This window comes from Diabrotica virgifera, chromosome 3 (assembly GCF_917563875.1).
Source record: "Diabrotica virgifera virgifera chromosome 3, PGI_DIABVI_V3a".
Lineage (NCBI taxonomy): Eukaryota > Metazoa > Arthropoda > Insecta > Coleoptera > Chrysomelidae > Diabrotica > Diabrotica virgifera.
The window spans coordinates 44,864,871-44,878,914 of NC_065445.1; the positions used below are offsets into that span (position 1 = coordinate 44,864,871).

Below are 14,044 nucleotides of genomic sequence, written 5' to 3' on the forward strand. Positions count from 1 at the left end.
TGGAAATTGATCTAGATATAATAGACACAATCGAAACCAAAACACTTAACTGGTATGGACACATTCAGAGGATGACTGAAAACAGATGGCCGAAAAAATAGAAAAATGGACTCCACCCACTAGAAGAAAACGAGGTAGACCAAGACGATCCTGGAGAGAAGATGTCGAAGATGCAATGACTACCAGAGACCTAAAAACTGAAGATTGCTTCGACAGAAAACGCTGGAAATTTAGGATGCGAGAGGCGGCGACAGCTGTAGAAGACTCGCTATTATATTATATACTTTAATTTAAAAGGGATGAAGCCACAAATATTGGATGTAATGAAAATTACATTTTAAACTATTAATGTGTGACGTTTCGAATCGTTCTCAAAAAAAGATTATTTTAAAAAATTTTGCGAAAATGTGTAACCAAGTTGTTTGTTATTAAGTTGTCTTTTAAAAATTGAGATATTTTGCCTACTAAGCCTAAGTAAACTTTGATATTATATTTCTAGTTTGTCATTGATATCTTGTTTTAGTTGCTCCTAATTTTCTTCCTATTGCAATTTGAACACATTTAGTTTTTCATCTTTGCGCCTTTTTTTGTATATTTCTGAAATAAAGTCAGAATGAAGTAGTTCAACTATTGACCACTTGGTGTAAATACAAACGTTGTCATAAATGTTCTTGGGATTTTTGAATTTACAGTGGAACCCCGATAAGTAGGATTAATCGGGACCGCGGCCTATCCGGGTTATCGTAAATCCGGGTTAGCCGGAGAATATGGTAAAAAGTAATAAAATACATATAAATAATAAACAAGTACACATTATAATTGCAAAAACATGAAATCCATATGCACAGTACATCTCTAAATTACGTACAGATGTATACAGTATAGTTTATTTCTTGGCAAAAACTCAGTCAAAGTGAAAAAAAAATTGTTTTGTCTGATCAAAATCGATCCTGGTTAGCCAGATTTCCGGGATATCGGAGGCCGACTTATCGGGGTTCCACTGTATTTTCACTAAAACACCAATAATTTGGTTTAAAATAGTAATTTGGTTATGTAAAAGCATATTTTTGTGACATTATAGGATTTAATGAATATACAGGACATTAACAAAGGTCACATGTTTACTAACCTTGACCGTTAGATTAAACATTCTTTTTGCTACTAGTACAGTGTTATCAGCGTATCTCAGATTGTTAATTATGATTATGAAAAGTTTGAATTTAATGTCAACGACCCAATTTAATTTAATGAGCTAGTTATATGGTTTTTAAACAAAAATTCTAATTATATTCTAATTTCGCCAGACCGGTGATAGTATATTTCTTTTAATATCTATAGTGTAGTAGTCAAAAATGACCAAATACTATAATAATAAAAAGAAAACAAAGAATATACAAACAAACAGATGTGCGCAGATCCGGATTTAAGGCAGTGGGGGCCCCTGGGCAAAATTGGTGTGGGGGCCCTACCTGCTACCATTAAAAAATGTTGATCTACTTTTATAAATATAATTTTAAATAATAAAAAGTACAAGAGCTGTAACTTGTTACAGTAAAATATTAAAAATGAAGGTAAGATGTATTGTTTTAAAGTCCGGGAACTTTTCGAGATATTTTAATTGAAAATTTCTTGATTATGTGGAACATATCTAGTTGCATTAAGATATCGTGGCCAATGCTCATTGTAGTGAGATCATTCAAACACTCTTGGCTCATCATAGACGGAAGTCGATTTTTAATTAACTTTGAGAATGATCTTTAACCATTGCAGTTAGTTAGTATCACAACTAAATATAAACAAAGTGTCACCTCAACATTTGGAAAAGCATGATTCATATTCTTTTCTTTTAGCAGTTGCTACATTTGAAGTTCTTTTCTTATATTTGATGAGCTGATTTCCTCTTTAAATGAATTGAAAAATCTTACAAACTGTACCAGATGGACACATAAGTTTTCATCTAAATCATTGCTATAAATGTTGGTAAGTTGATGATAATGTTGCTGAGTGAGCTTCAATTTCATTGAGAATTTAAATTTTCCAATTTTCCCAAATGATGTAAAAATCCAAAATTGGAATGAATGGATTCATATACAGAAAGCCTATGACTTAAAGAGGTAATGAAGTGACTGATATTTTGAGTTCTAAATTTCTCTGATGTCCTCATATCTTTCGAAATTGTCACGTCTTGACTGTATAATTTATTTAAGTGTTCTAAGTGCTGCCACTCCTGAATTAAGGTCAATATTTAGATCTTGAAGAATACGACTTGTGCTCTTTGTCCTCCCTAATAACTTCTCTGTTTCCAGTAAGCACATTCGATTATAGGTGCAAACTATTTGCAATGCTACGAGTTTTAAATTGTTGCTCATAATATTCCGAAATTTTGCATAATGCTCCTTTAATCTGATTATAATCTTTAAGAAGTTCTTTTGCGGCATTACCTCCATGACCATCTAGTAGTATTTGCTCTTCTAGTCGCAGCTGTTAAACATTATGTCAATTGAGTGATATGAACTGAATAATATGAACATCGGATGTACAATTTCCTCACATAAAGTTGATGAAAGATAGTTGACATATCCGCTTCCAGGATTTGAATATTTATTAACATGGTACTTCAAAAATTAGTCATATTCAGCTAATAACAGGAGTCTTCCCAAATAGTTTTCATTTTGTGATGAATTCAACTCATTTTCGCTGCTAAATGCTAAATCTTGTTCACAAATAAACTTTATAACACTAAAATTAGTCTTTGAGTTACCATTTTCCAATAATTCTTTATTTCTTCGGCCTGTTTTGCTATTTCAGTATCAATACGCCCAATTTTTTCTTGTGCTTTAAGGCTGTATGACACTATATATTTTCTGGTATCATTTCTAATATCGTTTCTGATATGTCAAAAAAATGCATAGTGTCATACACAGATACAAGAAACGATATCAGAAACGATACAAGAATTTGAGTCAGACACATATTCTTGTACAAGAACTGCGCCAATTTCTGCGCAAAGAGCAAAAACGTAAAACCTGCTGGTAAAACATCTAAAATGTCATAATTACTTACTCATAACTCATAATGGTGGTTGAAATGAAAATGGGATAATGTATGATGAATTTATTTGTGTTTTTGTAGGTATTATTTATAAATCTTTTATTGATACTTAATATACCGTTTGGTATGGACTACTGTTCTACTAATAACCATATATTTAGGTCCTAGTAAAAGTCCAAACTATAAATTTAGGTTTCATGGTGCATAATTTTTTAATAATAGACGAAAATACAATAGTTCCTAATTTGGATCAAACTGAAGATAATTCTAATGCAAATATTTTAGCACAAATATCAAAACAAAATAAAAACACAAATAATCAACCTCAGTCAACGTAAAATTCTGGTTAACATTAAAATGTTAATTATATAAAAGTTTATAAATTTTATAAAATATTGTAGATGCAGTACTACCATAACGTGACACAGGGTGACAAACAAAATTTCGACCAATCACGTGCCGAATTTCATACAATTTTCGATACAAGAACTTGCATAGTGTCATACAGGGCACAAATGTACGTACAAGAAATGATACAAGTAAATGTATACAAGAAACGATATCAGAAACGATATTAGAAATGATACAAGAAAATGCATAGTGTCATACAGCCTTTAGACATTTTGTGATCTATAAGCCTACTACCTGCATGTTTCCAATCACAAAATCCTCTGTGGCTACGAACACTAGATAAGAATTTACAAACGAAGCAATACACTCACCCGGTGGAAGGTAAAAAACATAACCATGAACAATGTATTATATTATCACTCCTACGCTCCTTCATTTTATACCTGTCATACATTGTCGAGTTTTTGTATCTCCTGCCATTATCTGTTTAAATGAACCTCTTATAAACCTCTGTTTAAATGAACCCGGGCAGCTGCCCAACCTGCTACCCTTTAAATCCGGCCCTGCGTATGGGAAATGTACCGATAGAAAGGGTTGATAAATATAATGTCCTAGGAACCTGGATTTAGGAGGAAAATGAGCAAACAACAGAAATAAGGGCCAGGATAAACATAGCAAGAAACGCGTTTGTAAAAATGAAAGCAATTATCTGCAACAAAGACCTTAGGTTAGAAGTGAGAGTAAGATCTCTGATATGCTACGTGTTTTCGATAGGTACTGCAATATGGACTTGAAAGCTGGACGTTGAAGCAAGAACACATAAATAAGCTGCATTCCTTTGAAATGTGGTATTATAGGAGGACGCTTAGAAGAGCATGGACAGAGATGAAAACTAACACGGAAGTATTGCGAGAAATTGGTAAAGAATACGAAATAACAAACACAATGAAAATAAGAAAGTCATTATGTGGGACACGTAATGAGGAGACAGCGATAAGAACTGCGAATACAGGGAAAGGTATAAGGAGGAAGGAGTATAGGAAGAAAAATCCTGGTTGAAGAATGTAATAGACTGGTTTAAATGCAGTTCTATAGAACTCTTCAAAGCAGCGGTAGATAGAGTAAAATTAGCGATGGCGGAACCGGTGCACGCAGCTAGTTTTTAGATAAAATATTTTTAGTATGTACTAAATTGAGTACTAAATTTAGCATAATGGCAAGCACACCTTGCACTATAATCTGACTACGAAATCAAGAGGGCATTCCAAGAATTTTACGTTTATCAAAACGCTTTTGTTTATATTATTTGTACCACGTGTTTATTAAATTTTTACCGTTAACAGTTTTTTGGTTGTATTTCCGAACATTTTATTGTAGATTTTGTGTAGTTTTTAGTTGTAGAAATCCTTAAACGACTTTATTTAATTTTAAACAGTGAATAAATAAACATGAGTGCATATGAAGTTGTTGGTAGAAAATACAAATATTGCTAGTAGGTACAAGCAAAAAATTTGGCAAAATAAATTAATAACGTCCACTTTTTCTCAAGGGCTCTGAGTTAACATACGTTTTAGGCAGTTTTTCCAAGCGTAAGTATCATGCACATAATTAGTTTTTTAGCATTTTTATAGGACGGTTAATATCATTTAACAATTATTGTTGTTGTCTCTCAGATAATAACTTATTTAGTCGTTTTATGTTTTTTTCTCTCAGACGATAACTTATTTAGTTATTTTCTTCTTAAACTGTAGCACGGATGGTAGCCGATAAAACTGAACTTTATCATGAATACTTCGCATTCTACACTTCAAAACACAACAGAGATGAGACGTAATATCTTTTTAAATTAATTCTTCTAGGGAAAATGTTAAATTAATCCTTGTACAAAACAAACTTACAAAGAAACACAACTAAAACACATTAAGAACTGACAGAATAACATTTATGTTGGCCTTCCGGCTGCCATATTGACTTAAATTTGACAGCATGTTGGAATGCCCTACTCTACCGTTACAATGGACTAAGCTGTCGAGGTATTTACGCCAAATTAAAAAAAATACCAAACGTCTTAAACAACGTAATTATAGTAATTATACTGAAATTGATAAATAAATTATGGATAACTAAATAATTATCTTGTGTCGTGAAGTTCGTAAATTAAGTTCGTGGATTTTCTTTATCAGTACAGACATTGCATATTTATTTATACTTTAAATAATCACAAATAATTACTGAAAAACAACATCCTGTAATTTTATAAAAAATATAATATAAAGAGTACTTTTTTACGTAAGCTGTGTCGTGATTTTTTGAAATATAGTCGTGTAAATTCCAAAAAATTAAATAATTATTTCATGTTTTTAATTCCAGTCCAAAAGCCAACCCAAATTAATGAGATGTTTAAACTGTTCTCTTGTGATATAATTAAGGTGAATATTGTTTTATGTAGGAATAAAACACAATTAAAGCTATAAAAAAACTAAAGATAAGAAAGTCGTAGGGCCTGACAAGTTTTGCACAGAATTCCTAAATTTTATGGATGATCAGGGAATAAAATGGATAATAAATATATTTAACAAAATGTATGCAACGGGAAAAATACCCAAAAGAAAGTCGTCCTAACTATACACAAAAATTAAATGCCAAAAAATACGAAGACTAGGGTTCATTCCACTAACATACGTCTGTTTTGGATTATCGCGACAACGAATATTTCAGTGTGCAACATAAGAAGTAGGTACGAAAGTAAATGGCTCTAATAATAATTATTCCAATAAACAGCAATGTAATTTACAATTTATTTTCGTTCTTCATATTTTGCACAATAAAATATTCGTTGTCGAAATAATTCAAAACAGCCGTATATTCGTGGAATAGGGTATACAGATCAATTCTAATGGGTCACTTACCTAAAACGCTTTTGAAAGTGATGCACAGGAGAATATATAAAAAACAAGTATTGTGAACACAATGTAGGCACCTGAAAGCCTCTATTCGCTGTCCAACTGCTTATGCAGAAGTCCAGGGATGTCAACTGTATCGTAAATTTTTTTATCGACTACAAAATGGGATTTGATAGAGTAAACCATAAGATGATAGATACTTGAGAATCATATATAATTTATATTACAAAAAAACTGCTAATATTGATGTCAAATTGACAAAAGCAGTCTTCATGGATAGATGAGTGAGACAAGGATGGATCATATCCCGGTATAATCTAATGCAGCGGTTCTCAATCTGTGGTACATGTATCACTGGTGGTACATTTCATTATTTGAGGTGGTACACAAAACTCAAACAGCCAAAATCAGCACCACTATTGGCACAATTATACTTGTTAATTAGCTCACCTACCTAGATAGGTATTTTAGTTAGGTGGCACCAAAAATAATAAAAAATATTTTGTGGTACCTGACTCAAAAAGATTGAGAAGCGCTGATCTAATGTATTCTGAACATATTGTCGAGAAAACACTAGGAGAACTTCAGGGACGGCGTAACAGTCAACGGAGTGCCTCTGAATAACATTAGATATACCGACGACACAGCAGTTTTTGCAGATAGCTTAGATGGTTTGCTAAGAATAATTCCGTGCATATCAGATACACCTAAGTAGAGAACACAAGCATGATTCCAATATGAAAAACACAAAGTATATAGTAGAGAGTAAGTTAAAAATATTAAATATAAGATTTTTATTTAACTAACAACCAATTGACAGCGTTGACAGCTACACATACCTTAATACTAACATAAACAGCCAATGCGACCACTATATTGAAATAAAACAACACATAGGAAAAGCAAGATCAGCGTTCATGATGATGAAGTCTCTTTTCAGAAGTCACGATTTACCACTTGGTACCAAAATCTCTATCATCAGATGCTGAGTATTTTCTACGTTTTTATATGGAGTAAAGAGTCCTGGACACTTTCTGAAGAATTTTTAAGAAAACTTGACGCCTTCAAGATGTGTTGATACAGTCATTTGAGTTAATGGATTGATCGTGTGACATGTCGAGCTCCTACATAGACTGAACAAGAAATGCGAGATTATTAGCACAACTGAAGGGTGCAAACTAGAATATCTTTGCCATCTTAAAGGGAATAAACTAGGGGTCGACAAGACAAGAATAATTCTTGTCTTGACAACAACTTCTTGTCTTGTCTTGAGAAAAAATCAATAAATTTAAAAAAACTTTTCTTGACGTTTTCTTGATATCTTATAATCTTGTCTTGACTCAAGAAATTTCAAGATCTTGAAATTTCTTGATTACGCGGTCCGGTGATTCCCTGGCGACCTTTTTATTGCGTTGCTTGCTAACACAGCCGCCACTGCCACTGAGGGGAGTCCCCGATCTGAATTTGTTTCCTGACGAACCCAAAATTGATGTGTAGTTGCATGCTTAAAATAAGCATTTTGTATGTTTCGCACGTATTCTAAACTCAGCTGTCCAGGATTTCATAAAAGTGTTGAGCCAAATCGAAACAGTTAGATATCGAAAAGGATTTTGATTGTTTGGAGGATGAGATCGAATTAGAAAATGATACAAAAATGATACTGCTTTCAAAATACTGCTGGTCAAAAAAAAAACAAAGAACTCTATGCAAATGCAATTTAAACTTAACAGTTCTCGCGAGACCATAAATTGTAAGATGACTACGCCAAAATTAAATATGCCTATAAGATGGCATTCAACTTTCGCGATGCTAACATGGAGTTTAAGTGTAAAAATAATTTAACTATATTTTGCGACAACAACAAAAATCTAAATGATTGCAAATTGTTAGATAAAGAATGGTTCTGATCAGTAAATTTTGTCAGTAGCTGAGAAGCTTTAAACAGTTTCTTCGAACAATAAACAATTCTCGAAGGGGAAAAATATTGCAAACTTCCATTGGGGGTAATTAGAGTAAGTTTACTTTTAGACAAACTGAACTTAGTAAAATTGAGACGCTAAAAATGAGCAATTAATTTAGTGCATTCAAGCTGCGAGAGATGAAATACTGAAACACTATAAGAAAACTAATTTTATATACTGTATAGTTCTTATTTTGAATCCTGGGCATAAAGTAGAGGCATTTTCCTTTTCATCTTGGAAAAAGCTTCTATAATCAGAGGCAGTACAAAAATTTGAAGAAATATTTAAAGCCAACTACTTTAACAAATCCCAGAATGATCTACAGAATCCAATACCAGAGCCAGTACTTAGCCTGAAAAAAGAAGGTAACGAATTTGATTTAGATATTACTTAACTATTTGAGAAAGCTGATAATGATAACTTGCAATCTTGGAAGTATGAAATTGAAAAATACTTAAATGTGCCTAGGTCAGAAGAATCTGAGAATATACTTGATTGGTGAAGAAGACACAAAAATATCTACACGTCACTATCGAAAATTGTCAAGGATTTTCTGGGAACGCCAGAAACATCAAAAGTAACTTTAAAAATAACAAAGCCAAGAAATCGGCTACGCGTTGACTCCATAAAAACCGTTATCTGCCTTAATTCATGGCTTATCAATTCCGATTTAAAAATGTACTAAATTTATTATTTAAAATAAAGTCTAGTTTTTATTATTAGTCAAGATATTTTAAGATTTCTTGTTTTCTTGACAAGAAATATTGGTATTGACATAAAACTTCTTGTCTTGTCTTGAAATCTAAAATGACTTCTTGTCTTGATATTGTCTTGAAATCAAAGATCAAGACAAGATCTTGAAATTTTCAAGAAATTGGCGACCCCTAGAATAAACAGAGATAGGGCTTGTTGCAACTCATATTTCGGGGCAAGTTATTTGGAAAGGAGGACCAGGGAGAAGAAGAACAATCCCCAGAAATTGGTTTAATAAATCTACCACCGGAATATTCCGAATAGCAGCAAGCAAAGTTAGGATAGCTATGCTGATCGCCAACATCCGAAACGGATAGTCACCATGAGAAGAAGAAGAAACCCCAATTAACCGTGATAATAATTATATTTTTATTTGATTTGAAGATTAGATTTCCAGTCCGAAAACAGTTTTTAAAAAATTTAAATTAAGAAATTATTTTATTCAACCTGTAATTGCTTATGAATTGGTGCTGGGTGTCAAAACCTTCGACCAGTTGACTTACTTATCCTCGATCTTGTGGACAAATATCCATATATTTAGTGATCATTTTGAGATGTGTTGTACTTCCGAATTTATATCACATTCTGATCTTTCTGTGCTCATTTAATAAATTTAGATCAATAAAATCACCTTTTTTAAATTACGTTATTTCTCCATTTATAGTAATTGTTTTTATTGACACACATACTTTTTTTAGTCCTTATTTTGTTTATTTTCCAATTTAAATGCCTATATTACCCGCATCTATATGTTTTAGCGGTATAGGCAAAATGTTAATATCTACTAATTTACTTACCGTTACAGTAGCCAAAACAGTTCCAGCCGCAATGGTACCTATACCAGCTATGAAGAAAGGAACGCTAACTTGTGTTAGAATGCTATACCATTTTTCAGACTTAAGTATCTCTTCTTCATGTTGGATTTGTTTGACAGTCTGTTTGGGAAGCTCTTTCTCGATGTCTGTCTTGTCAAATCCTGAAAAGTTATCGAGTTATTGAGTAGAGCAATGGTAAATCTAAATACGTAAAACTGATTGATTAATTGTTTTGATCTATGACAGACAAGTAAAGCCGGTGAAGACCCCAACGCGATGGGCCGACAGCCTCAAAATAACCAATTAACCAACTGCAGAGGCGCAGAACAGACGAAGATGGATCTATCTGGAGGATTCCTATGTCCAATAATGGGCTAATTGGGGCTGATTCTGATGATGACACTCTTGGTTACCTTAAGCTTGACTTAACGACCTAAACACGAATGTCAGAAGGGAATGTGAGGGTAGAAAGGGGTCTAATGCGTCGACTGGTATCGCCCCGCCGCCGCTGGCGATTTTGTCCTGGCCTAGACATTTAATTTCTAACTTATTTTTGCGGTAAAACTTATTCTTTTTCTTCTCGAAGGACCTTCTACTCGTTTCAAATATTTGCGATCATCACAGAAATTTGTCTTCATAAAATTCCACGTCGTCCTGGCTCTTATCTACAATCTATCACTTCTTGTAATATTAGTTGCATTAGAAAATCTTTTTTGTTAGTTGTTATACTGTGATCAAGATATTTATTTTTTGATTTATTCTATTCTTATTAATGATCCTTTTTCTTTGTTTAGTCTTATCAGTATTTCTAGATTTGCCAAGTGACAACGAAAAAGATTTGATCTAATTGCAGATAGCAACCGTAAGTGAACTATTGTACTTCATACGGAAGCACCTGAACAGTATCTCAATAGTTTAATTTATGAATATATATCTTGATTAACACCTGAGTTGTTTTTCATATTTTCAGAGATCTCACTGTTTTTCGTATTAGACACTAATTCGTTAAATTATATTAAGGGCGTTGTCGCAAAATTTTGATCCAATGCTATTTAAATGCATTTATTTTTTTTTCGAATTCTGAGAAAACTAATAAATATTTTAAAAAAATTTAAACGCAGAATGAAATATTACATTATTATCGAGGGCTGAAAGTCCCTTAAAATAAACAAAAAAATTCTTTTAAATGAAATATTTGAAATTCAAAATCACACTAAATTTCCTCTTTTTTTTCACTTCTATAACTTATTAAAAATAAATATTATATACGTTTTCAGGGACTTTTGGCCTCGATAATAATGTAATATTTCGTTATGCGTTTAAGTTTTTCAAAAATTGTTATTATATAATTATTATGGTAGGGGAGCAAAGTATGCTAAATGTACAGTCACTCGAACGTTATGGGGACCTATTAAGTTGTGAAGAGTAGGTCATAAAACCAAAAAAACTTAAGTAAAGTTTTCAATTTTACTGCGGACTTTCCATTTTTAATTAATTTTCCATTTCCAACAATCGTTTTTTAGATTATAGCGCCATCTATCCATAATTCGAAAAAATGTCTTGAGTAAAAGTTACTTCTTTTGACGTAAGGAATCCGAATCGTCAATGAAAAATGGGGGCTCCCATTTAAAATTTTACAGTAACCCCCCATTCGTCACGCCCCCCGGTCGTGTTTGGTGCCATTCGATAGATTTTTCAAAAATATTGAATAAGTATATATTTTTCAGTTTTTCGATTTGATGTCCATTTCGCGAAATATCGCGGAATTCGTATTTAAAATTTTAAATTTACCCCCACCCCTCACCGTGGGAAGTCGTGTCGGGTATCATTCGATAGATTTTTGAAAACTATTGAGCACATAACGTTCAGTTTTTCGATCTCTCATTCATTTCGCGAAATATTTGCTTTTTTTCTTGTGAAATTTTGGGACTCGCCCATTTCCTTACGCCCCGCTCAAATCGTCAGATTTTTTAAATATACACTCTTTTGCATGTACTTAACTTACCTGATCTTAATCTGACAATTTCGAGTTTTTCTAAGGGTATATTTTGTTTTCGGCCCCTCCCTTAACGAACTCCCCTGCATTAAGAGGCAATATATGGTAGAGGTACATTTTCAGGGTACTAGGTTTCTCACCATGTAATAATCTGACGCGAAACTGCAAAAATCCATGCTTGGGCTCCCCTACCAGATTTAAAAAAATAATGCCTTTAAATAGCATTGAACCAAAATTTTGCGCCTATGCTATGCGTTATTCTGTTTATACATAATAATATGTCGACCATTCAGCCAGTTTTATTTCTGTTTTTAAATATTACTATACGGGGTGGGGCATTAGAGTGACAAAGTCCAATTACTCGTTTGTAGATAATAAAAAACGGAAGAGAATATCAAATAACCGCATCTATAAAATACCCTGTGAATGCAACAATTCTACGTGGGAAAAACTCCAAAACCACTGAATGTCAGGATAAACGAGCATGAAACATTCATCAAAAAGAAAGACACAAAAATGTGTCAATAATTATTATAAAAGAAAACGAACACGAAAAAGAGAAAAATGAAAGTAGCAGCTCTAATCTTATTTAATGAATAAAAATGTGTACCACACCCATTAGCAGAATGTAGCAGACTCTGGTTGCCAATACTAAAAGAAGAGATCAGCCAGAAAATATACCAACATTAATAGATTAACAGAAGCTCAGACATCTATATCATCTATACATACAAAATACATACATACTACATAAACACCAATAGCTTAAAAAATAAAGTCTACCCTATTTCCAATTGCGCTTTTACCTTGGGGACGGTTCCCACCCCTTTAAGTGGGTGGAAAAATTTTTGGTCAAAGAACCACGGAAGTGGCTATAGAACTCATTAGTTAAGGGTGGATGAGGGGTTAAATACACTTTTCATTTTTTCTTAAAATACATTAGTCGACATTTCTCAAAATACATTTTTCTTAAAATCGACATTTAATATTGCTCATTTTAAAGGCGTTTTCAAGCACTAAAAAAGGTATTGGTAGCATTATACACCTAAAATCGACCGTTTCTCTGTTGAATACACCGTTTCGACCATGCAGCAAAAAAACAAACTCTTTTCACCTACCATATCTCCTTTTGTATTATAAATAGCAGATTTATGAAGAAACAAATCTCTTTGCTTTTTTATGAGCTACAAAAATGTTTTCTATAGTTTTTTAGTTAGATGCACAGTTTTTAAGGTATTCGCAAAAAACCGTTCGAAAAGGTGTTAGGTTTCAATGAGTCAATAGTCAATTTTCAACCACGAATAAATCAAAAGGTATTGAATAAAAAAAAATTAAGGAACAGTTTTTGATTGGAATAAGGTTCTGTAGCCACCTCCGTGATTATTTTAACCAAAAAAATTTCCACCCTCGAGAATGGGTGGGAACCGCCCTCAAGATAAAAGCGCCATAATATATAGGGTTGACTTTGAATTAGGAGATAAGTAGAAGTAATTCCCAAAAATTTCAATAAAATCCATGCAGTAGGATAGAATTCGGAGGTAATATCCTGTTTTTCTAAAACAGGATATCCAGCTATCCTGTTTTAATATGAAGTAATACTAAAATAAAATACTAAAATACTAAAATACTAAAATACTAAAATACTAAAATACTAAAATACTAAAATACTAAAATACTAAAATACTAAAATACTAAAATACTAAAATACTAAAATACTAAAATACTAAAATACTAAAATACTAAAATACTAAAATACTAAAATACTAAAATACTAAAATACTAAATAATGTGTTAGGCAACTTTAGTAAGCTATTACATTTTCGTTTCGAAATAAAAATTTTTTTCGTCTGTTAACATTTTATTAAAATTTTTAATTTTCTTGGGGGCAGAAGATATTTTCCAATTTCGAAAAAAGTTTACCAAAATACTTAACAGTTGATTGAGCAACTTTTGTGAGGTATTACTTTTCCATCGCAAAAAAAAAATTTTTTTTCGCCTTTTTCGATGCACCCTACTGTACACATACAGCAAAGTAGACTGTGTGTCTACTAGATCGAGGCTGGTTGAACAGCGCAGCGTGTCAAATTTTTTGATTAATCGCCAAACTAATACACCACAATCAACAAGTGTAATGTGTTGCTGGTCAAATTTTGGATTTTTTAAAAAAATGTTCAAAACGATTTCCTGTTTGAATCGAGGTCGAAACGTCAAACA

General features: G+C 32.4%; 1 protein-coding gene across 5 annotated transcripts in view; it reads right to left on the minus strand.

Annotated features, from left to right (window-relative positions):
* The window catches only part of LOC114342894 (solute carrier family 41 member 1), a 348,268-nt gene that overhangs the window by 138,783 nt on the left and 195,441 nt on the right, over positions 1-14,044 (minus strand). For all 5 annotated transcript variants that reach the window (XR_007696712.1, XM_050645087.1, XM_028293724.2 and 2 more), the window contains one exon: positions 9,817-9,995. Coding sequence is in view for 4 of the 5 variants with exons in the window: in XM_050645087.1 (XP_050501044.1) it covers positions 9,817-9,995 (179 nt within the window). In the remaining variant the exon portion in view is untranslated. The remainder of the gene's footprint in view (positions 1-9,816; positions 9,996-14,044) is intronic.